The following is a 27,073-nucleotide window of genomic DNA, read 5'->3' on the forward strand; positions in this document are numbered from 1 at the left end:
GGGGTGGGGTGGGGTGGGGTGGGGTGAGAGGAAGAAGACAGGGGCTGTATTTTTTATTTCTCATTTTTTAATTTAATTACCATTTAATGTGATAAACGAAAATTTACTTTTTTACCCATTTTTAAAATATTAAAAATGTAGCCAAAGTTAAATTTTTGGTCAACTAACTGATTTGTGGATGAAAATCGTTCAAAAGGACTTCACCTGCAACGTTTGAAAAAGTTAGAGGTGAAGTCTGCTAATGTTTCAAAGATTTGGAGCTTTTGCTACAATTTTCCCTATAAATTATGGATTAAGTTACTTGTATATTTTGGTTGGCACTTTGTTTGGTAGATTGACCATGTTGAAGTGTTATAATGGTTGGATTTAACACGTGAGATATGAAAAATAATATTATATTGTGTCGATTATAAATTTTTGTTAGACCTCCATTATTTGAAATATTAATAACTAGAATAATATGCTTTTGAAAAACATGTGACTAAGAAAGAAAAAAAAATTTAAGATTAAATGTAATATTATTTTATTGGAAAATGTGTGATAGATAAAAAAAATAAAGAAAAATGAATTATAATTTTAATAGGACCAAACGAGGGCTAATTCGATAAGTTGGGGTATAAATCAGGATGTAAATATTGCAAGATCGATTAAATTATACCTCTTTATGCTTTAGTCACTGAACTTAAAATGCTTTTGATTGAAACATTGACCTTTAAAATATTGTACTTTGTCAATCATTTACAGTATGTTATTAGTTATTGAGCTTTAAAATACCTTAAAAAATAAGATATTGCACTACATCACTAACTAACCATATTTCATTAATCACTGAAGTTATACTTTTGTCACACTTTACTCACTCAAATTTAAAATGCTTCCAACTGATCATTTAATCCAGATGTTCAAAAATTGAAAATTTAGAAGTATAAAATATCATACACGAAGACCGCCTTACATTTCTCTTGAATTATCTCGTGACAAATTTAAAAATTATATTTTGTAAGTCTTGATTAATATTATTGACTTTAAATCAAAAATATCAATTTATGTTTGAGATATAATTTTTTTATTTTTCTTGATTTTGGTATTAGATATTTATAGTAACAAGAAAAAATTATTTATTTTATTTTCTTGATGGAAAGGGATACTATGATCTAAATTAAGATTTATGTTAATTTAAAATTAACATTATTCTTTTACCTAGAACGCATTTTTTGAAGACTAAAAAATTATATTTTATTGATCAATATCAATATTCTCGTATTAGATTGAGAGTATCACTATATAATCAATATTTATTTATTTATTTTTTGATTTAGGTTGAATCTCATAGAAATGCATACTCGAAAACATTATGAAGTTCAGTAATCACTTGAAAGTATTTAAAAATTCAATTAATAAAGCGTGACAAATGGATGGGTTCAACAACTAATGAAATATTTTAACTCGTTTTTTGTTGGTTCTATGGCGAAAAATGGCTTTTGATGGAAGAAAATTGGGTTTTTAGGGGAATAAAAGGAGAGGAATTGGACTAATTATGGACTTTTTAGATTAAAATTTACTACAGGTTAAGTTTAACAATTAATTTAAATTACATATTTTATAAGATTTCTTTAATTTTGTCGATATCCACTAAAAAAATCTAATTATAATTTACACCAAATAGGGACTATTTTAGTTTTGAAATTTCGATGTCAAAATAAATGGATTGGTTCATAGAAGTCTACATCTATACAGACTCAATCGATTTATAGATTTTTAGAGTTCACGATATTTTCTTTGTCGACTTTTATAAAATTAAAAAATAGATCTATATTTTTTTACTTTTATACCTTTTCAAATACGTACATAAACTTGTATTCTCTCATATGCTTTTATTTAAAAATTATTTGTATGTAATCAACAAAGATCCCACCATACAACTCAGAAGAAGTAAAATTATTGTAAAGGTATCCAAACAAATCCAAAAAATAAAATTTAAAAAAATGCGCTCGAACTCATGATGATAAAAGAAATAAATTCCAATATTAACTCTTACAAAAAAAAAAAAATGAGAGAGAGAGAGAGAACACACAAACTCCATGCATGCTTGGAGCCTAAAACAGTAAAAATAGGTAAAAATAAGAGTATGATTAATAGTGATTATAAGAATTGATTTTTTTTTTGCGTTAGAGAGAAAACTAAATCTCAATTAAGAGTGAAGAAATAAAAAATGACGACTGAAATAATGATTAAATTTTTATTTTTTATTTTTTTTGAAAAATTGTTATCAAACGGGAGGCATATAAAGAGCTGAATCTAGCCTCATTTGAATATAAATTTATAAATTATTTATAAATTAATTCAAAATCAAATATTAATTTTACGCTAATTTAGCCTCTGTTTGTTTGCCATTATTTTTTCATTAAAATGAAAAATATGATCATCATCAATCACATCAAATCAAACCATCAAACTTGAATTTCTATCTCTTGTATGGGATCCATAACGACTATATTTTTCATTTTCATTCTTATCAAAATGAGAAACAAACGGGGCATCATAACTGTTTTTTAACATATTTCTTTTTTTTTCTTTTTTTGGGGTAAAATTAAATTCCAAGATTTTTTTTTTTTTAATATTTTAGTGCTTTTCAATTTCCTTTTTAAAACTCCCCCAAATTGCTCTTTCCTATCTAGTCCCTGTCCCTCCTCGTCTGTGCCGTCTCCCCATCTCTGCAACCCTCTGCAAAAAACCCCCTAAATCAACTTACTGAAAGGTAATTTTTCCATTTTTACTTGTTCTTAACGCCACCCATCTGGCCTCAATTGTATTCCAGTGATTAAAATTATCTGGGCACATTCATTTTCACCAGCTCAAAATCTTTAATTTACTCTTGCGTTACCGTTTTTATTATCTTCTTCTTGGGATCCCAGTTTCTTTTTTTTTTTTTTTCATTTAATATTTGCATATGTATTTTCTGGTTGTATTCGCATATCAAATTTTGCTTGTGTGCACTTTCATTTATACTAAGTTATACTTATGTAGCATTTGGAACTCGTTTGTTCTTTGGATTAATTGCTGCATATGAGATTATTTCGTTTGATATTTTCTCTTTCTCGAGGAAACATTGATTGGTTTTGTTGAGTTTTTGGAGTGTAAACTCAGTATTGGATGGTATGGAATTGTAGGTCTTTATCTTGATGATGAATTTAGGAGGAAAAGATGAAAGTTGAACTTATCCGTCAATGTTTGCTGAAGTTTCATGTTGAAATTGAGGTGTTGAATTTGTTTTGGTGATACTTCCATATTGCTCGTGAATAGATGTATTAAGAATGGCAATTCAGTATTTTTAATAACTTTTCCTCGTATTACTTTTTACTAAATATAAGGTGAATTAATGTTTCCAACTAGTAGTCTAAGAATCTCAGGTTGCTTTAGCATGCTGGGAATTGTCTTGAGCTGTTTCATTGGTCAGCTATACGCTGCCATTTCTATAAGATACTCAATTTTTCCTTTCCTTGTGGAAATAATCAATCTGAAGTGCCCGCGTGTAAGGCGATATTTAGCTTTTCTCCTTAAACATGGCCTTCATTTATACATGTCTATTCAATGCATAGTGTTAATTTTTATTTTCCAAGAAGATACCGTTGTTTAACTGTCTCATATTTCATTTTTTCAAATGGATAACTCATTTCCTTATTGATTTGATGCCATGAAATATTCTGCTGCCTATCCGTCACCCTTCTATTGGTTTTTGTAGGATATCCTGATTAACTACAAGAAATTTATAACATTGGCTGAGCAATGACCAACACCTGCATTGCTAGATTCAGTGACATTAGCAGAGCAGCAGTACCTCTTCCTCGGGGAAGGAAGTTCAGAATTATATTCCTAAGAACATTTTCAACATGTGCTTCATCTTTTATTTCTCCTTCCACACTGTTCAATTATCCATCCTCAGCTTTAGTCTTGAATGCCCGCCTCACTCCATCAGATGCCCCCCAACGCTCTGACGAATGGTTTGCTCTTCGCAAGGACAAGCTAACAACAAGCACCTTCAGCACTGCTTTGGGCTTCTGGAAAGGCAATCGTCGATACGAACTCTGGCACGAGAAAGTATTTGCATCAAATGCAGTAGAAGCTTCTAAAAATGGTGCCATGGAATGGGGAGTTCTCAATGAAGCAGCTGCAATAGAGAAGTACAAAAGCATCACTGGTCGTGATGTGAGTTCCTTAGGATTTGCAATCCATTCTAAGGAGCGATTCGATTGGATTGGTGCTTCCCCAGATGGACTACTCGGATGCTTTCCGAGGGGCGGGATTTTAGAAGTAAAGTGCCCTTTTAACAAAGGGAAGCCTGAGATGGGATTACCATGGTCAACTATGCCATTTTATTACATGCCTCAGGTGCAGGGTCAAATGGAGATAATGGACAGAGATTGGGTTGATTTGTATTGTTGGACACCAAACGGTAGCACAATTTTTCGGGTCTGGAGAGAGCGCAGCTACTGGGAATTGATGCAAGGTATTTTACGTGAGTTTTGGTGGGAAAATGTGGTTCCGGCCCGAGAAGCCCTTTTGTTGGGACAGGAGGAACAAGCCAAGTTGTACAAACCAACATCAACTCACAGACAGACAGGACTCGTAATTGCTAGAAGCATAAAATTAGCCAACGAAGCAAAATTGCTGTGCAAGGAGATTGCTGGCTACGTGGAGTTTTACCAGTGATACAAATGAAACGAAATGAAAGGTCAACTGACCAACACATTTTCGAATCTATGACTAATAGGCTTCGATTCACAGTGTATTTTTTTTATTTTTTTATTTTTCCCATTCTGTATTTTTACAATGTTCCAAAGCCTGATGACATTATCGTTCCGAGGAAGGGACCGATTCTTCATTTTGTCGATGAAATTGTAGTGATCCCTATTGTTTTAATTCTTCTTATGAGTTGAATATACTTTGACATGAAGTAAAGGGACGAAATACCTGTAAATGGCCTAAATAAAAGATAGTTTTGTAAGACTAGACCAAAAAATATAAACATTTGAAGAATAGCTTTTGAACAATAATTTTTTCAAAAGTACCCCTTATTGAGAAAATTGCAACCAAAATCACTACAATGTATAAAAATCTTCAATTAGGTCCTCAAAGAAATATAGATAAAAAATCTTTAATAAATTTAAACCCAAATATTATACAAAATTTTATTGATCTAAAAAACGCAACAGAAAGTGAATTAAACTATTTAGAAGAAGATCTGAAAGGATTCTTTACAGAATATTTAGATCCAAAATTCAAAAATAAAAATATTTCTATAGATAATAGAACAATCAAAACAGAAAATGGTATATATAAATTAATTCTCAATCTAAGAAGAAGAATTAAAGAACTAAACATAATTATTGAAGAAAAAGTTTTAATAAAAAATAGTGAATTTTATAAATTCTATTGTGATATTTATATACATATGAAGATTTTAATTGGCTCAAAAATCTTAACCCCTCCGCTGCACACTCTGAAGAAATGATATCAAAGCCAGGTTACGAACCAAAAATTATGATGAATATAGTAGATGAAGAAAATATAATTGAAGAAATTTTGAAAAAAGTTGAAAAACATAAAAAACCTTGTTATCCCTATTTACCTAAAAACACCACAAATGAAAGTTTTGAAGATATACACAAAAGATTAGAAAATCTAGAACATAATCTACAAGTAGGAAACGCTCTTTTAGATAAAAATCTTAAAGGAAAAGATAGGATTATAATTAATCCACCTCAAGATTTTAAGATAACACAAAAGGAACATAATAAAGGGAAAAAAATGAAGAAAAACAATATATGATTACAGATGTAGAAGAAATAGAACAAAAATTTTTAGAATCTACAGGAGAAGAGTATGAAGAATATAAAAAACAGTTAAAAGAATTAACTGAAAAAATAGAAAATATAAAGATGAATACGAATCCATCTTCAAGTCAGAATATAAAAGTAGAATTCAGTAGTGATGAAGAACAAGATTATCCTTATGGTACCCCAATACCTGATAAGGATGATATTTACCAATATAGAAAAACACAGAAAAGATACACTGGAAATGTAAGAAAACAGTTCATAAAAGAAATAAACCCAATGAAATCTTATAATGAACAAATCCATACAACAGGTATATAGTTAGGTCTAGACTGTGTAGATAAAAATAAAGCTATTGAAATATGGATGAAAAGCACAGATTTAGCAATACAATTTAATAAATGGGAAACATATACAGCCTTTGAATTTATCGAACGTACATTCAGAGGAATTGTTTCTGAATGGTGGAGAAAATTACCAGAAACTATTAAAGGAAGGATAAAGTATGGAGCAGGTAGAACTGAGATATTAGATAATACGAATACTTTAAATGAACAAAATATTCAGGAGATATTAAAAAGATTTGAAAAAATTTTAAGAACGGAATTCTTAAGAGATATGTATACTTCTAATGATGAAGAAAGTAAACAAGATGAATATAATCAAGAAATGATAGCAATGAAAAATTTAAATATATATGATATGTGTGAGTTAGAAAGATACACATGTAAATTCGAAAAAATATATTATATACTAAATCAAGGAGATTATCAAGAAAATAAACCTATATTAAGGTCTTATTTTACTAAATTACCATTCCCATGGGGAATTAAGTTATTAAAAGAATATGAGAAATTATTACCTCTAGGAGAAGAGGAAGGTGTAAAAATAAATAGTCTTGGAAGTAGAATTGAATTTACAAAAAGAATGATAGGAATATGGTGTAGAGAAACTTTAGAAAATAAAAAAGCATATAAAATAAGAAAGAATTCATTATGTTGTTATAAAGATAATGACCAAGTTGAACAATTTGGATGCCATAAGAAGAAATATAAACCGTATAAGAAATATAAAAGAAAATTCAAAAACTATAAAAAATTTAAGAAAAGAAATTTTAAACCACACAAAAAATATTTCAAGAAGAGAAATTGGAATAAAAAATTTAAACCAAGAAATATTAAAAAGTGTATATGTTTTATTTGTAATGAAGAATGACATATTGTCCCTCAATGTTCTAAAAAGAAAGATAGACAGAATATAAAAACTTTTAGAATTTATGAAAAATTCCAAGAAGATAGTGACATAGAACCAATTAAATATTTTGAAGATCTAAGTAATGAATGCAATAGCATTTATGAATTAAATACATCATCATCAGAAGAAGATTATGAGGAGATTGTATATATGAATCAAGATATACAACAATCAGAAATAGAAATAGAAACAACTGAAGAAGTTGAAGACTCTATAGAAGGTATAAATCAAGAAATTACATTTGATATTAAAAAATATACATGAATCACTAAGAAGATATTAGACCTACAAGAAAAAGATGTATTCCATTAAGGATTTTTAGGAATATTACCAAGAGTAAATAAAACAATTGTAAGTATGAATTATAAAGAAATGTCTATCAATATAGAAGATACTATAGGAAAAGCAAGAATTCCTATAATTACAAAAGAATGGGTAAAACAAAAGTTATTCAAAATCCCAGAAAATGTAAGAAACAAATTAAAATGTATTGAATTAGGAGAAGTCCAAATAATGGTAAAAGGATTCTTTAGAGAAGGTATTAACATACCAATAGAAATATACTGTATGGACAATAGAATCTTACAAGATCTCATAGATGTTCTATTAGGAACAGTTGTAGGAAACTTAGTCTATCAAAAGATAATATTTACAGTAAAACTAAATTATGCAATATCATTAAATGATGAAAATATTGATCAAAGTTTTAATCTATACTATAGAATTGGAAACTTAAAAATGTTACGAAGAAGTAAGGCTATTAATATAAGCATAAAATCAATTTTTGCTTTTAATACTAGCCATCATAACAATCTAAGATAGATAACTGATAACATCATTATACATAAAGATTTTGAGGAATTAGCACAATATATACCTCCTAGGAAGTACCAAGAACATGAAGTCACTATACCGGAACAGATAATGCTTGATTTCCACAAACAAGTTGAAGAAATTAATTCTGAAGGAAAACTAATAAGAAGAAATAGTGTCAGCTTAGAAGGAGATAATCTTATCGCAAGATTTCCCTCTAAACAAGACTCTAGAATAAGCAGACTTAAGAATTTAAGTATTACTGAACCATCAAGTTCGCAATATTACATTAAGACAAGATGTGTAAATCAAGAAGGATTTAAGAAGAATCTTTTTGTCCTCATAGATACTGGAGCAAATAAAAGTCATGTAAATGCTAAATTTGTTAGTCATTTAATAGACTTTGAAATACCAGAACCATATATATTTAAGGATTATTTAGGAAATAATCTTAAAATAAGAAAATATGTTAAGTTCCCTCTTATACTTATAGGAGAGGACCAGAAAGAATATCTTAAAGAAATAATAATATATAAAGATGAACTATATGGAGTAGATCGTTCACCTATTCTACTAGGAATGAACTTTCTTGAAAAATATAGTCCTTATAAAATCTGCCAAGGATATTTAAAGATAATAGTTGATGATAATCCAATCATCATCTCAAGAATAGATGAAAATATGAAATCATTGTTATCATGGAAAGAGTAATAAGTACTAACCCCTTGAGTCTATATATTGAAATTACACTTAATATAAAAAGCTATTGTAGAATTAAATTTCATGCTTACTTAGATACAAGAAGTACAATAAGCTTATGCTTACCAAATGTACTACCATCTGAATACTGGATATATAATTCAAAGAAGATAGTCACCGCTACAACAGCAGGTGGAAATAAGGTAATATACAACAAATATGCTAAGCAAGTATATTTTCTAATTTCCTTTATAGAAGTATTTGTTGATATAATAAATATGTCAACCACAATTGGTTGTGATATTTTATTAGGACAAAATTTCCTATTAAAATATGCACCATTTACACAATATATTGATAAATATATGTTCACAATACCTCGTACACATAAAATATTTACACCAAAAATAAATAAAGCTGTTACAATAGTATATACAGATATAAATCATCAGAGTTCCTCAACCCAGCGTGGTGGATGTTGGAGTACAGAAAAATTTAAACCAGTTACAGTCTTAAAAATGACAACAGAAAATAGGATTGAAAAACTGAAAAAAGAAATTTCTGAAACATATTTTGAAAATCCATTAGAAAAATGGAATACAGACAAAGTAAAAGCAAAAATAGAATTAACAAATTCAGACACAATTGTAAGAGTCAAACCTATGAAATATAGTGTTGATGATCAAAAAGAATTTAAAGAACAGATAAAAGAATTGCTAGAAGACAGATTGATTAGGCCTAGTAAAAGCCCACATAGCAGCCCAACTTTTATGGTTAGAAAACATAGTGAGATAAAAAAAGGAAAAGCCAGAATGGTGATAAATTACAAAAAATTAAATGAAATTACTAAATTTGAAGGATACTACTTGCCAAATAAGGATACCCTTATTAAACAAGTACAAAATAAAAAGATATTTTCAAAATTTGATTGTAAGTCAGGGTTTTGGGAAATCATGCTTACAGAAGAAAGTAAACCACTAACTGCATTTAGTACCCCCAATCCTTTAGGACAGTACGAATGGAATGTAATGCCATTTGGGTTGAAAAATGCACCACAGATATTTCAAAGAAGAATGAATGAGGTAATTAAACAAATTACTCATTTCTGTATTGCATATGTAGATGATTTACTTATTCATTCAAATAGTATTGATGAACATACTAAACATCTTGAGAAATTTTGTTATATTATGAAAAAATATGGTATCACACTTTCTCAAAAGAAAGCTGAGATAGCAAGAACAGAAATTGAATTTTTAGGATTATTTATAAAAGAAGAAGATATTTGTTATCTCGACAATTTATTACCTACAATTATTTCCAACCAAGTGCATAGATCAGAAGATATGGTTAAAGTATTATGCAAATTACTTTGAAATTATAGTGATCACCATTGTGAATACTGTGTAGTTGAAGATATGAGTCAAGCATCCCTTAATGATGAAGAATTTTCTGCAGAATTTTTTGATTTGAAAATAAAAAAGTGATGGTAACAAAAATAGCCCTTTATCACTACTTTAATAAAGAAATTTATTAAAGAAAAATTGTGGCTACTAAAAGACAGAAGATAGTACAAGAAAAGTCTCTATAATTGTGACTACTCAACCAATTATCACAAGTGGCAGACAAACTCAAAAGATAAGACATATAATTTCAAATGGAGAGGTCCACCTAACAAGAAGATAATGAAGAATTCGGTGGAGATAAGATGTCTTAACTACCCAACAAAGAAAGGTGAAAAACACCTGTCAAGATAAGATTATCAGAGACTTCTATAAAAGGAGGTAAGGATGAAGAAGGAAGATATCTCGAAACAACTTATCTCTTAAACACTGGAAGGAAGCACATCTTAGAGATATATCTTTTGTAATCTGTATACACCACTTTTATTCAGAAAAATATTAGATAGCTTGAAGATAGGAAAGCGTGTAATAAGGTAATCACTTATGAAGTTCTAAACTTCATAAGGTGAGTACCAAAGGTATGTAAATATAGTTTGTAAACATGTACAATTTCAGTTTATGAATATCAAAGTAAAGTTTGTTATGTTCAACAAAACTTTCATAAAAGGATTTCGTTAAGTTTCTCATGACTCCTCGGCAGTACAGATAGAGATTTTAAAAGATTTTTAAAACATTAATTTTGGATGGATGTTAGCCATGCCAAAGTACCCGTCTTTGATGAATTGTTTAGGGGAAAAAGACAATTTTCTAACAAAACTGTAGCACCTTGTGTGTGAGTTATCTTTTAAAATTTCGTTCCAAGTAGGAACTTGATTCTGAAAAGAGTTTGGATAGAGGTGAAAACAGAGACTCTGGATACTGTGAAATAGCGTCTGTGAAAACACGACTAGTTCCCTAGAATGAGAAATGCAACCTTAATTGAAAAGCCTTTTGCGGAAGCAGTTGTGGACCCAAATGATTTCAAAAAATATTTTAATCTTTACTTGATTCAGAAGATTGATTAAGTACATACAAAGCATCTATAAGAGCATATTAGAGGGAAAGTCTGTTTACTTCATTTGATTACTGTAAGTTATTTGCTTGTTTTTACATGCTTATGCTTTAATTATTCTGATGAACAATTCACAAGCATCCACTTCCACTACTAATGATGATAATAATCTTATTTTATTTTTAGATGAAAAAGATGTTTCGTTTTTATTTAAATTAGATGAAAAGTCTGAAAATATATTTCTCGTTGGCAAAGAAAAAATTGAAGAAATATATAGAGATATAGATTATAATTGTAAAAATAATATAGGATTTGATTTTGTAGGAACTAGTAGAGAAATAAAAAAGGTAGAAGATATTATAACTAAACATAGAGATATACAAGAAGAAATTTCAGAAGGATTAATTCGAGGATATATAACCAAGAAATGTCAGCTTAGGATCTTTGAAACACTACTAAAATATAAAGAATATTTAAAGGTATTTGAAAGATTGAAAAATATAAATATAGATCCTGATTAATAAATTCTTAAATATATAAAATACATCTTGCAAATAACTATAGTAAGGACAAAATAGTATTTTTAATAAAAGAGGCCATTGTGAAAAATAGGAACAGTTTTCTAGCCTTTCTAAAAATTACCCCAAGTAAAGGTCAATCTCTCAGTTCATTTGGATCATGACTTTTTGGTAAGAACATACTCGTGTCCCAAAATAACTGCTGGAACAGGTGAACCAAATCCATTGGCTAACTACAGAAAATAGCCAGATATAGCTAGGGTGCCTATTGATTAAAACAAATTTTTTGGACTCTTCGGGCAGGAATTCTTGTCTGGGCAATTCAAAGGGGCTAAGGAAAGAAAACAAGAAATGGACATATACGGCTCTGAGGGGCTGTTGTGGGCTGATCAATGGAACCCGAAACCTCTACCACCTGCATCGGAGAACAACAAAAAGAAGAACGATGACAAAAGCAAGTCGTAAAAGAAGATATTGAGCCTGAAATGGTTGAAAAACCTCTGCAAGAAATCTCAAAAATAATGAGAATTTCTTCATCAGAAATGGGACGGCTTTACTGTATTCGTGAGACTATATATTTTTATATATATGGGCGTTCCATATTTTTTAACGCCTATGGGCGTTTCATATTTTGTCAACAGGTCAACGAACGAATTAGCCTTAGCCATTGTAGATTTCTTGTATTTTGTGTGCTTCCATATCAACATTACACGCTTTTCTTATTTTGTAACACGCCAATGTTGAATTTTGTTATTTTGTAACATGCCAAATTACCAATGTTGAATTGTACAAACACTTTAGCTAAGTTTATAGATCCTGCAGATTTAAGTTCTTTTATCTGGGTGTATGACCTAAGCTGGGAGGAAAGGATATATCTCATAGTTGTATCCTTGATATGATTGAACAGATACTGTGAAATGTCATGCTTCTTTATATTTATACATTGGATGAATATTTTTACATGTTTCCATTTTTTATACGTTGATCCTAGGTCGAAGTTAGAAATGTAATTAATCAGACTTGTCGCACGAACATCTCCTGTGTTTTAGTCGAGCTAATCTTAATTCTAAGCTTTCGAGTAGTTACAGAAGTGCATGGACATGTAATTGCCCGGACAATTTCTTGCTGGAAGTTCAATTATAAAGGAAATCATGCGAAAATATCGTTTCTGATCTTTTCTCATGAAAATCGGTGTCTGGCTGCATGCATCTCATTTTGTTAGGTACTGAGCAGCATTATAGATTACGTGATGATATTGTATAAGATGACCATTAAAATTTTGAAGTATTCCAATCCCCGTCAGGATGCAGTCTCATGTTCTTCTTCAAAATCATTTTCAACCACAAATATCATGAAAACTATAGTTTTATCAACCTTACAATCACATATTTTATCGATTTTTATCAAATCAAAATCTATAAAAATATGGTTTTTATCTTCAACAATACCATCGAAACTGAACCGCCACCTGAAGGCAGCAAAACGAGTTTACGTGCCTCATTCAGCAAGAAAATGACAAACATCTGTATCCGTATATAATATATAAATGTCACTTCACAATCAAATCAGAATATAACGAAACATAGAACGCAGCACATAGAGCAGCATTCTCCAGTTGAAACGATGATTAGACATCCCATAATCTAGAAGCAGGAAAGATGCAGCAAAAAGTTTCCAATTTCAACAAAGCTTCCGATCATCAAAACGCTATCATATCCACAAATAAGAACCTGCCCGTCATCCATCATAAGCACAGAATAAACATTCGGACTCAAGACTCGTATCTTTCAACCAATGTCACCAAATAAATTGATGGCCTGAACTTTGAAGGGCGAGAAACAACCTTCACACTGATAATAACATAATGTTTAAGATCCACGGATCTCAGAAGCACAAATGACAGCCTACTATCAATGATAAAATACCATTTGAAGAGAACGAAATACGAGTGAAGAGTACAAGATTTGACACTGACACCTAATATCTAATAATTTCACGAAAGCACACTTTCTGTTTTTCTTTTCCATGTTTTCTTCTTTACGATTTTTTCCTTTTTTTTTTTTAGCCTCCTTGCTCTTGGATGCAAGATCCAATGGCCTTCCAGACTTTCTTCTCTGACGGGCAGAATTCCAACCTAAAAGTATAAGCAACATCCCCTGCCCATGAAGACTGGAATTAGAACTTGGCACCTATGCAGTGCCATACTTGGAGGAATCAACATTTTTGCCCAGTTTATCTCAGTACATATCCGGCTGTTTAAAACAGTCCGAGCAGATAAATTCCAAACAGAAATTTTCTTCATATTCAGTATTGTTAACGCACCGGCCACACTGCACACACCTCGATATACAAAGTGTGCATGCCCTGCAGACTTGAGCCGCATTATCTTCAACCTGACAGCTCTTGGCTGTACAGTCATAAAGCAGCCTCAGTTTTTCACATCTCGGGCACATTTCAATATCAATTGCACGATCATCATTTGACAGAAGATAAAAATTATCCCGATGATAGAAGTGTGGTTTGTGAGGCTTTTGGAGCTTGTCGTTATCAGCCCCCAGTAACAGCTTCAACTCTTCAAAATGTTCACGTGTCACCCCATATAGCCCTCCAATTCTCAGGTGCTTTATACCTTGGACACCTTTATCTGAGTTGAAAGTCTTGAGATTATTTAGGATACCTTCAATAGTAAGCCTTGTACATCCAGGAACACACAGCTGCAGAAAAATAATAAGATTTAGAGACTCCTGCAATGTACTAACAACGTAGAAAATTAATATCTTGCAGACAGAATTTTCACAAGAGGAGCAGAAGAGCGCAACAAAAAGCGCAATCGGGGCTGCTACAACTTAATGCTATGATGCACTGACACGGATATGTGTGTCTGTTACGTTACGTGTTGGATATGTCGACGCGATATTTTCAAAAAAGTACCGACACGACCGTCATCAACACATTGATTAAATTCTTTAAAACTCTTTATTTATATTGTATAAATTTAGCTTTATACTTGTTATTAATATTTCATGTTGGAAACTTTCAAATATGAATACCTATTTGTTATTTATTAATAACTTTTAGGTATCAATAAAAAAGAAAAATAATCACGGTAGAGCTTCCGAGGAGTGTTGTACACGGACACACTTTCCTAATTGAAGTGTCCGTGCTACATAGACTTAATGTATCCACTATAGATGGAGGGCTTCAAGAAAACATGAAAGGAATAGTTCGGTGACAAGAACTTCCAGAATTCCAACTCCATTCATAGTAAAATATTCCATCCGTGGAAATATCATAGCTGTAGGTTGGATTTAATCTATTATATTATCAAATGAGAACAACAAACTCTATAGATTTGGCTTACATCTTATCAAATATTAAGCAGGCAGGTTGACCGTAGCTTCATTGGAACATGAAATTAGGCAACGGAACAACAAAGTACTATAAATTTGGGTTATATCTTATCGTAAATTAAGAAGTTAGGTTGATTTTAGTTCCATTGGAACACTTATAATTAAGTAATAGGTATTTGAAACTATTCCCAGGTTTACCTATTTCTATACTCTTGAGAGCTTAAAACACTGGAGTTAACACACTAACCATAAAAACACCTCTTTCTGCATCACTTCCGGCAAATCTAGCTTAGAAGACAGTTTAAATAGATAAACATTGTGCTTCTAAATCTATCAATTTTGAAATCATATTTTTATTCCATCACACTTTTGAAATGACATACTTTACACATAAGTGCTGAAGAGCACTACTGAAGGCACTAAACGAGACAAATGCTTAAAGTGTTGTTATCTGCAACATCTAAATGCTTAAAATGTTAAAAAGAGTATACATTTATCTATATGTTGTCTTCATCACACCCCTACACATATAGGCTGGATTCAACCCGTGACAAAGTGACAATTTCTCATATGCGAGTGACGGTGATTCTTGAACTCAATTCCTAAGTTATCCATGTCATCTGAACCCAATTAAGGTCATCTAGAAGCTTAGGCAGTCAGACATATTTATTTGTTTAAGTTTTGTTTTCAACATGCATAAAAGAAATCTATTTCTTTAATTCTATTTGCTATCCTACTCTTCAACATCCAAGTAGATGGCCACAATTCACAACAGACATACAAACCCACAAAATGGCTAGAAATCATAAATTCTCATAAATCGTAGGCATTGGTGCGATTAGAAACACATTTTAAACATGTCAATAGATTTAAATACCAGAAACTGGGAAGTGTGATGAACAATGCATTCTGTGTCATTCTTCTATTAGAATTATATAACAACATCAATATTTTGACCGCATATAAATTATACTTGCAATAGAAAACCACTGTAGAGAATGGGGGAGCCACTTACCTTAGTCAACCGTGGATTAGTTTCAAGCACACGCCTCAAACCATCATCTGTGATCCTTGGACACTCTACCAAGCTCAGGGATTGGAGATTACCTTGAGCTCTGGTAGCCAATTGCAGCAGCACATCATCTGTGATCCTCTCGTTCAGCGGCTGCTCAATGTTGATAGTCCTCCACAACAAGGGATCGCCTTGGACTGCTGAACACAAAGACCTGCAAACCCTTTCCACAGACAGAAGGTCCTTGACTCCCAGATAACTAAGAGCGAAGCCTAAAGCTTCATGGGGTACTTCCTCCTTGGCAAAACTTTCAGCAACCTCAGCTTCCTCTCTAAATTGCTGCCCAGAGCTGCCGCTAGTACTCTCACTGCCAAAGCCCACAATGCCCCCCGTATTACTGGAAGGTTCAAATCCGAAATTATATCTGGTCGACTCTCGCTCCTCACTACACCGATTTATCACATTACCCATTTTCAGTTTCTCATCTAAATGAGCATTGTCTGGAGATGACTGGATACACTTATCTCCCTGAAGACTGTTCGGAATAGATGGAATATCCATATTCAGTTTGTCAAACTGAACGTTCCTAGATAGAGATTGGAATTTCGAGGCACTTTTCCAAATCAAATTCCACTGCGCAAAACAATCACAGTCATCTTGACTGGATGCATAATCATTTTTCCTTACATATCCTCTGTAATTGACATCTAAATCCTCGAGCCATCCTGTGATGGCTGTGAAAGTAGTTTCTATATCCATCCCAAATGGATCGGAAGGCAAGAGGTTGGCTAGATCATTTGTAGCTGACTCAGGTGAACTGCACCGGTCAACTCTGTCCCTCCCGTAATTTCGCTCCTCGGTTTCCCCTCGGCTCCCATGCCTAGTCCTCGCAAAACCGTCCCCATTCACAATCCTCATGGGCGACACCATACTATCCTCACCAATATGTGAAGGAAATATTGACCGATGTGAATAGTTCAATGCCATCTCAGATTTTATATCTTCTATCTCTTTTCCAGATAAACCTAAATAAAAGAATGAAAAAGAGTAGTACGTTCAACAGCAAAACCCCCGATTATTATTATAATTATTATTATTATTTTTTTAAACCTTTCTCGTGGATTAAATATCTAGACCATTCAGACAAGAAACCCTCGATTTTTAATGACAAACTAAAACAAAGCACCAAAAATTTCACAGAGTTTTTCTTGTACAGAACCCTAAAATATCTTCAGCTGCAAATCAAAGAAACTTCGTATGCAAAAAAATCAACAAACTTCCAGTGCAATTATTTATAAAACAAAAATTATATGGCAAATCTGAACTCTCACAGAATCACGAATTTAGAGGGGGAAAAGGAAATTTAAAGGATAAAAGAAAAAAATAAATTTTTGCTCCGTGGAGAACACAATCGACAGAGATGGATTTAATCCTCGTGGGAGTGGAATTTGTGCGCTAAAAAATCTTATTTGAAGAGGAAAATGGAAAAATAGGATGGAAATGGATTCTTCTGTCGATCGAGTTCAAAAGAGCGAAGGAAAAGGGGAATTTAGAGAGAGCGAGAGAGAGAAGCGTGTACGTTTAGTAGAGAGTGACACGTGTGGGGAACGGAAAATAATTTTTCCTTTATTTGCGAAGGAAGGAAAATTCGTGGCCTGAGAGGAAACGGGGAGTAAAGCTTTGACTCTTGGTTTAGCACCTGTTTGAACCCACGTTAATTTTCATTACATTACATTTCATTTTTCTTTCTTTTATTTTTAACTGCACAATTTTTCATTAAATAATATTATACGTAAATTGAAAATTTTCCCTTCATTTTCAACCACTCATTTTTCAAAAAAATATTATTCCACCCATTACTTTTTCCACGTAATGGGGGCCAAACAAGGGCTTAACATTGTTTTTCGCTCGCCAACTGAAAAATTAACAATAAATTTCTAGTGATATAAGCTCCTGTTTCGCCACCATTGTGTGATAATTTTAATTTTTGATATAGTATTTTTTTGGAGAATGTGTAATGAAAAAAAATGTACAAATTTTGAATTTACGTTTAATATTATTTTATGAAAAATTATGTGATCAGAGTGAAGAGAGAGTAAAATAAATTTTTGGGATTCGGGGCTAAATCATATAAATTAATTTGAAATATATTTTTATTATGCAAAGCAAGTTGGTACCTAGAAATTTAAAGTAAACACAAGGATCATATAATAATTTGATTAAGATTTAGAAGTTTGATTGTGTTGAGATCAACTTTTTATGTAAATTTTGATAGAAGTTGATAAAATGTGTAGTCGAAAAGTTGTGGAATCCATAAAACATGTGGTTGAATTGAATTGTTGACTTTGATTTATATTATAATTTAGAATTTAATCGGTACCAAACAAATATGTTGGGTGCTGTTAACACATAAAAATTCAGCCCAAATCGAACAGCCCAAAGAGTGAAGCCCAATTGAAGGATCCCCAAATCAGATAGCCCAAAGAACAAAACTCAATTAAAAAAATCAAGATGAAGGCCCAAATAGGGAGGCCCAAGAACGCTGTAACGCCATCGCCCAAGTTTGCAAGTCGCTCAGAATCTGAGGGAATGGAGTGTCATACAGTCGCCCAGAGCTGTTACTCTATTCTCGCCCAAACCTTCAAGTCGCCCAAGGTCTTAACAAGCATAAAGCGTCGTGGTTATCAAGAAGTGCAGTTATTAAAGCAGCCCCATCATGTTCTACGATTCAAGGAATTCAATCGAAAGCGGTTGAACGATGAAGAGTAATGGCAGCAGTTAAAAAATGCAGTTTTCATGACAAGTTGGCCATTACGAAGAAAGTGGGCAGTTATAGGACGATCAAGTAGTTTTTAGGGCGGTTGATCACAAAGAGATCGTCCATGAAGTATAAAAGGGAGAAAGCACATAGAAGCAAAGGACCGAATCCAAAACTCTCGAACAGAGAACATGTAATTTTCATTTCCTTAACTTTAGACTTATACATTTTTCTTTCAGTAACTCATGTGCTTGCGTCCCTTGGAGGCACTTTGTTTTTCGTTTCCAATTGTAAAGTCATCGCCAATAAAAGAACACCCCTTTTTGGGACTTTGTCTCAAGAGGTTTGTCCCTTACACAATCGTCTGATCCTTTTTAATTGTTAGCGACTAACCCGCGCGAAACAGGTGCAAACCTGTTACTTTTTAAAGTTTTAGATCAAGTTGATACGAGGCAATAAAATGGAAAGTGATTATACAGTTTGGTCGCGTGAAAGAATCATTCCAGCTCTATTATAGGAACGCCAATTTAAGGTTAGCCTCATTATTTGCTAAAAATGGATTTTAGAATAATGGATTTTTTGAGAATGTCTCATAATCCCAATTTAGTCATTTTACTTTATATATAAAGATTTCAAAATTTTATATACTTTGTGAAGAGAGAAATTTTTTGACTATTTGTAGAGTATGGAATAGACAAGCAACAATAAATATAAGATAGTTGAAATTTTTTTTATATACTTGGTTACATTGCAAAATGTATATTAAAGACTAGTAGATATATAAAAGTTATATTACAAAATTTTTCACTACACAAAATTTGCACTACGCAAAAGTCGTACTATGCACCATATCTTACTATCATAACCAACCGATTTGTACTAATATTCATACTACATATCAAAGATCACCGGGACACATTATTTCTCTAGGAAAATCATTTGAAAATAAATACGTCTAGCAGTGGCCTCGAAGTAGTCAACATAGTAATAGGATCCCACAAAGTAATGGAAACATGGAAATTCTGGATACGTCATCCATGTGTGGACTTCCTAGACATACACACAATATCGGCCATCTTCTGAAGTCATTCATTCACCTGAGATAAAGTCAATGTATTTGGTGGTGATCATCTACAAGAAAATAAAATAATGTGAATATATTTATTCAGCAAGTAATATATACCATAATCTTTCTTTAACTTGAATAAAAAAGGAAAACAATGAACCCCAATTATAGATGTCCAATCCTATGCGTGCGCGCAATATGAAAATAACAATATATGAGCTCATTAGTTGATTACACCACTTTAGTCTAAAATCAATAATATCAATCATTATTCAATGCAATGCCAATATTCAATGCAATGTCAATATCAATGGGTAAAATCTTGAATCTATAATTGATTTGAAAAGCAAGAAGTAATCCAATAAACATAATTGCAATAAATATGTTTGAAATAAAAGTAGGTATAAACTGCTCACTTCAAGTTACAAGACAATTAAAGTGCTATCTTTATAAAATTACTTGACTTTGATTTTTATTTTTTTTATTTCGGCATGCATTTCCATTTCTCTCCTTCTCCCTTATTTATAGTATTAATTTAGAATTAAATTAATAATTAATTTATTTTTCCTTAATCATTATTTTGCCACCTTTTACCCTATTATGTCATTTGTCATTGTAGTATTTAGAATGACAAAGTGATATATGTAGAATAGTCACCTTATACCATTTGTCATTTTCATATTTAGAGTGACAATGTCATTTATTAAGAGTAGCCACCTCATACCATTTGTCATTTTCATATTAGAGTGGTAAGGTCATTTATTGAGAGTAGCAACTTCATTTTCCTTAATTTTTTTCACATGGTTTTTAACCAAAATTTTAATTCAATTCTTTTTATAAGCTTATAATATTATTAATAATTTTCTTTTACTATGTTACATGAAATATACATCGCAATATAAGGTACGAATATGCATTATAAACTTACTAAAGTTTTGGGATGTTACAGAATGTATGATGTAAAAGTAGACAAAATTATTTTTGTGTATAATATTATTTTATTGTAAGAATATATTGTTGAAAACGAGTTAGAAGATAAATGCATTGTTGAAATTTGGGACTCAAACAATGAATAATATTATATTAGCCATTAAATGAGATATACAAATAGATAGTCACATAATTTACATTTTATTAAGTATATCACATTGCGAGACCTAGACTGATATTGAAATACAACTGGTGTTAGATATTATTATTATGAAAATGGTAGTAAATCACTATTTACATGATATTTTACATATTAATAATATATAAAAAAAATGAGTGGTGCCACAGGTGCATAAGGGTGGATTTCAATTGAGGAGGACTCAATTTGAATAAAATATAATTTATCTAATGTGGGTCCTCCTCCATCCGAGGGCTAAATTATAGGAGTGGGCGCGATCCGATTTCAAAGGAAACTTAACCGAATTGAATACCAATGGGAATTTTAGAAATTGAACCAATGGTTATATACTTAGCTATGGAATTGGTTCAGTCCGGTCCGATTTTTTACATTGAAAATGTCAAAATAAAATATTCACTAATAAAAAATTTAAAGATGCTATCATCGTGATACTTTTAACAAAATATATAAGAACTAAACATACTATTGAAAAATTAAAAGAAAATTAAGTTTACAAATTTAAAAACAATATTCAAAAGTTACTATCATCAAGCAATCATCAACTTATATAAATTGCATAATACTCCAATAACTGAACAAAGTGCCATGAAAATCAAAATCCAACATTGAATTGAACACTCTTTAAAAATTTATTGCAACTTCTTGTTCTGTTGGTTATAATTTGTAGAAAATTAGATGAAAAGTTTCAATCGGATCAACAACTATATAATCATAGTGAAAATAAATATTCTAATTTGGCTTGAGAATTAATTAATCAAAAAATTATAAGAAGAGAGAATCAAAGAGAAGGAAAGTGCTATAGTCTAAAATAAAGAAGGAACCCCATTATTTTTTATAAAGGAATTGGAGATTGAGTCATATATTTTACCAAAAAAAATAAAAAATTCTATGAAAGTCGTCCGGTTCCAGACAGTTCCCTTGCTAGAACCGAAATCAGTTGATCTTAATAATTTGTCCCAAAATTAAATGGTTGTTTAGAAGATCCGGAATCGAACTAGCTTGTTCTAAACGGTTTCGATCCGGTTCCGATAAAAAATATCCACTCCTAGTAAATTCTGTTATAGATACCGCTTTATATACAATTAACATATTCCCAAAAGGATAATGAGGGGATTTTTTATTTTTATTTTTTTGGTTGATTAAATGTTGACATAATCAAAATTCACATCATCATCTATTGATAAACAAATATGTAAATTATGATATACATATAGCACAATCATATTATTATTCTCCTTTGATACTACTCTAATTAACATACTAGAATCTTCAAATAAAACAAATTACTACAAATGAAACCCTATTTTTATTGGTCACTCGATGTTCCTAAAAATATAAAAGGATAAATTAGGAACTAGTAAACTAATTAATACTGTTAGTTTAGGACCCTTGTAGTTTCTTACTCATTTTTAAATGTTCTTACGTTACAATATATCACGACAACGATATTCAACACGTCTAAACACATGATATTGAAATTCACTTTTCTTCAATACAAGAGATAGAATAAACAATCGAGTTTTGAAGGTTTTGAGTTCTGTCTAATTCTGTTATAACTAATTTCACTAAAATCATAGGAAGTCTCGAGCGCGATAGTCACGATTGCCCCATCATTGCCGATTTTTTGTCTTTAAAAAGGAAATCATTGCCCTTGATCAAATATATCAGCACGACGTACTAGAAATATCTTGTCACAACATATAGAATGCATCCGTTCATGAATCGGATAGCTCGTGATCACCCCTCAAAACAATCATGATCGACTATACGATACCTGTTCATGAAAATTATTTCTTCTCGATTTTAAAACCCACCGCAAGTGTACGGTTCGTTAACAAGTAGTAAAGTGGACTATGAGTCCAAGTATCGTTCCCACGAGGATTAAATTAGCTCTAATTAAACTAATGTGACCTTAACCGAATCTAATTGAATGAAAATTTGATTTAAATATGAAAACCCTAATTTCGGGAGAAATCCCCAATTCGAAACCCTAATTGCAAAGAAAACCCTAATTTCAAAATTGGAAACCCTAAATTCAAAATTTCACTAATCTAATGAAATAAATACGCAACTGAAATGTAAATATGCAATTTTAGAATTATTGTATTGAAATGAAATCATTAAGAACTTGAATCCCCAATTGATTATTAAAAACCCTAATTTCACAAATTCAACGAATAGATGAACAAAATGCCAATTCAATGTTCCTAAATTATCCAATACACTCTCTCGATATATATTGAATCTACTCTTACACATCACCAGCCTATATTTCTATGGATGATGCAATGTATAAGAATGCATGACATTTTATGAACATTTTCATGAATTGCATAAAGCATAGAGGTAAGTTTCCATCCCCTATCGGACCCTATGTCGATTTATATTCTATCGAATTTATTCCCCTTCTTTCGAATGCAAAGAATAAATCATCTACAATCACATAATAATTGGCCAAATAATTATGGAAACATTCAACTCATATAAATCAAACATTTGTCCAATCGAAATTAATATTGAATTTATGAAATAACGGAAATTTAAATCATCAAAAGGTTCATCAAATTCCTAATGAACAAAAACCCTAGCCTATAATCATCATTGCAAAATCAAGAAATTGAAAAACGAAATTAAAAGAAAATAAGAATACACCCGTATGGAATTTCTTCAATCCGTGTGTATAATCTTCAATCCCGTCTCGAGTCCGTGTGAAATTGAATCCAAAATCAAGTTTCTTGCCTCCAATTTTGGTCTCTTCCTTCTCCCTGGTCGTTCTCCTCCTTCATATGATGAATTTTGGTATTTATATCGCGTCCAAATTAGGTAGGAAAAGAGTTTCAACCAAAACGAAAAACTGCGCCCGAGAGTTGAAAATAACTCTATGCGACCGCATAGAAGGAATCTATGCGGTCGCATAGATCAAAAAATTTGGGTTCTTTGAATCCCTGGAGCCCTCTATGCGACCGCATAGAAGGTTACACTATGCGGTCGCATAGAGGTAACCATCTCTGTGGTTTGTTCAATTTGGTCCCTGAACTTCTTTGTTGCTTCTCTTGACTTCTTTCTTCGATTTCTTCATCTTTTCAACAAATTTTATCTTCCAATTGATGATTGATGCCATCAATTCTTATGCCCCTCATTCGGCATATCTTTTGAGTATTTGCGCTTTAGTCCTCCAACTTTCAATTATCTTCATTTCAGTCCCTCTTCAATATTTTCTTCTTCCATTCGTTTTGCTTTGTCATTGAACTCATACTTGGCATGTCTTCCCTCTCGTTTTGCATTTAGCTCAACTTTTCAATATTTGCACCTTTGGTCCTCGAACTATCAAATTGTTGCGTTTTGGTCCTTCTTCGGCTCTTTTCTCCTGAATTCCACAATTTCCATTGAATTACCTACAATGCATAAATTTAACTGGATTAAGTCACAATTCAACCATTTTTTCCATGTTTAAGTCATGTTTATGATCCAAATAAGTGTGTAAAAACACACTTATCAATACCACCCAACATGGAGGAAGACTTTTCCGAGTTATTCATTTGAAACATATTTTCAAACTTTTTTCAATAGAATTATTGTCCTTAAAGCGATTATAACTTTACATATGCATTCTCCTATTAATTAATGGTGCGTTTAGAAGATTTGTAAATCAAATGGAACGTGTGGTTAAAAAATTGGAATCCATTAAAATACGTAGTTGAAAATAAAGTTTGAACATTAATAAATTACTGATAAATTGATAAAATAGATAGCCCCCGTTTGGCTCCCATTAATTTTCACTCAATTTTTTCTCTTCTATTTTTAACCACACAACTTTCTATAAAATAATATTACACGTAAATAAATTTTTTACTTTCTTTTTCAATCACTCATTTAAAAAAAAAAAACATTATTTCACCCACTTTTATTTTTACAAAATGGGGCAATTGGGGGCTAAGAAAGTCAATGTGCCACGTGACTCTTAATTTTTTCTGAACAGCACAACCAACCCTTAGGGTGGCTATTTATAATTCTTAATGCGTCAACTGCAATATTGGTATGCCAAATTTAATTCAAATTTTCTATAGTTGCAATTACACTTGTTTAATCAGTTATTTTACCGAATCAAACATGGTCTATTAGAATTTGATTGAGGCCCCGTTTGGAGTTATTTTTCAACCAAAAATTTGATTTTTTTTATTTCTATTTCACTATTTCATCATTAATTTTTGACTTCTCCTCTCACATGTGGCCCTCACTTTTCTCCTAACGGTCAAAAAATCAATTTTTAAAATTACTACCGAACAGACCCTGACTGATTTTATTTTTATTACTTATAAGCGAGCAAGCATATTTTAAAGGGTTAAATCCACCAATGACTACCAAACTTTATACTTAGGCACCATTTGGTACCCATTTTTGTAAGAATGAGATTGAAAAATATAGCCATTACGGGACCACAAAAAAAATAGAAAGTCAATTATGATGATTTGATGTGATAGATATTAGTCATATTTTTTATTTTTGTGGTTAAAAAATGGGAATCAAACGGAGTGTTAGTGTCATCATTTAATTTTTTTAAAATTTTTTTTTATGACTGTGGGTGTTTATGCCAATTTATGCGCACTTCAACTAATTTCACGGGGTCCTGAAATTTATAGTCGAATATTCATCTCAGTGACATTGAGGGGACTTGAACTAGTGACTATTAGGGAGTAAATCCAAAATCTGACCACTGAACCACCCCTCAGGGTTATCATCACGATCACCTAATTTGATTTTATTTTACTATGACCACCCAATTTCATACAACATTTCACCATGATCACCTAACTTTATTTTACCATTTTCACTAATTTAAAAGGTGGTAAAACAGTAACTTTACATTATATATATAGCGCATGTTTGTTTCTCATTATTTGTACATTAAAATGAAAAATATAATTGTTATCCATCACACTAAACCACCATATTTAACTTTCTATCTCTTGTATGAGATCTGTAACGGTTATATTTTTCATTCTCATTCTTATATTAACGTGGCTCAAACAGGGACATAATAAATTTTAAAAAATAAAATAAAAACTTATCTTAAAAATTTTAAAAATGTTACCTTAAAAATAAAATAAAAACTTTTTTAAAAAAAAACCTTGGAAAAATAAAAATTTATTTTAAAAAACATTTTTAAAATTTTAAAATTTTTTTATTTATTTTATATATAATGGAAAGGTATCATTTTACCCATTTTAATTGAGTGAAAATTGTGAAAGGAAGTGGGGTGACCATGGTGGAACGTTAAATGAAATTAGGCGGTCATGGTGAAATAAAATCAATTTGGATGACCATAGTGACACTAATTATAAAGTTGAGTAGCCATGATAAAATAAAATCAAATTGAAAGGCTACATCTAGTACTAGACTAGTGATGGCAACGGGGAGGGTTCCTCGCCCAGCCCCGCACCGCCTCGCCTCTCCCACCCCATACCTCGCCCCGCCTTTGACGAGCGGGGCGGGGCAGTTTTCTTGGGGCAGTTTTCTTGCCCGGTTTAAATATTATTATTTTTATTTTTATTTATATTCCGAGTTTAATAAAATACGGATAACATTCAAGTTGAATTTTTAATAAAGAATACCCTTACTTTATGTAAATTTAAGTTTTTGTTTTGGGATAAAATTATTTATAGTGTAAAATGATTTTTAGAGAATGTGTGGATAAAAAGTATGGAAAAATTATAGGTCTACATGTAAATTATGTTATTAAAAAATTGTGATAGAAAATAAGTTTAAATAAAAACGATTTTGAAATATGTTGCATAGATGAACTCTAAATATGTTATAATAGTAATAATTAAGTATGTAAACAAATAATTAACAAACAATTAGTTAATTAGTAACAAAGTTATGATAAATTAAAGGTTGGATGAACAAATAATTAGAAATTTTCTATCTTCATATTTCCAAGTATTAAAAAAAAAAAAAAATTCACATGGTGGGTTCGGGTCGGGGCATCCCCACCCCGCTCCCCGCAACGAGGCGACCATCCATTCCCCCCTCCGTGGCTCGCGACGGGGCGGGTTTTTTTGCCCCATTCGAAGCGGGGAGACGCCGGGGCGGGATAAATTGCCATCACTATACTAGACCGATGATTTGTATGATACGGCCCAGGTTTTGGTGACCATGGTGACAATAAATATAAAGTTGGAC

At 31.5% G+C, this 27,073-nt stretch overlaps 2 protein-coding genes across 2 annotated transcripts; one reads left to right on the forward strand and one right to left on the reverse strand.

Annotated features, from left to right (window-relative positions):
* The first annotated feature begins 2,658 nt into the window (after nucleotides 1–2,658).
* On the forward strand, nucleotides 2,659–4,920 carry LOC111401931. Its single transcript, XM_023029920.1, has 2 exons — nucleotides 2,659–2,758; nucleotides 3,743–4,920. Exon 2 carries the CDS (start codon nucleotides 3,787–3,789, stop codon nucleotides 4,708–4,710), a length of 924 nt encoding a protein of 307 aa, XP_022885688.1. The 5' UTR covers nucleotides 2,659–2,758; nucleotides 3,743–3,786; the 3' UTR covers nucleotides 4,711–4,920.
* An 8,168-nt stretch (nucleotides 4,921–13,088) lies between these two features.
* Nucleotides 13,089–17,528, reverse strand: LOC111401938 (F-box protein SKIP14-like). The gene is made up of 2 exons (XM_023029929.1): nucleotides 15,941–17,528; nucleotides 13,089–14,289 (listed from the first exon to the last, which is right to left on the reverse strand). Exons 1-2 carry the CDS (start codon nucleotides 16,922–16,924, stop codon nucleotides 13,813–13,815), a joined length of 1,461 nt encoding a protein of 486 aa, XP_022885697.1. The 5' UTR covers nucleotides 16,925–17,528; the 3' UTR covers nucleotides 13,089–13,812.
* Between the last annotated feature and the right edge of the window lie 9,545 nt (nucleotides 17,529–27,073).

Source organism: Olea europaea, chromosome 1, assembly GCF_002742605.1.
Source record: "Olea europaea var. sylvestris chromosome 1, O_europaea_v1, whole genome shotgun sequence".
NCBI classification, from domain to species: Eukaryota; Viridiplantae; Streptophyta; class Magnoliopsida; order Lamiales; family Oleaceae; genus Olea; species Olea europaea.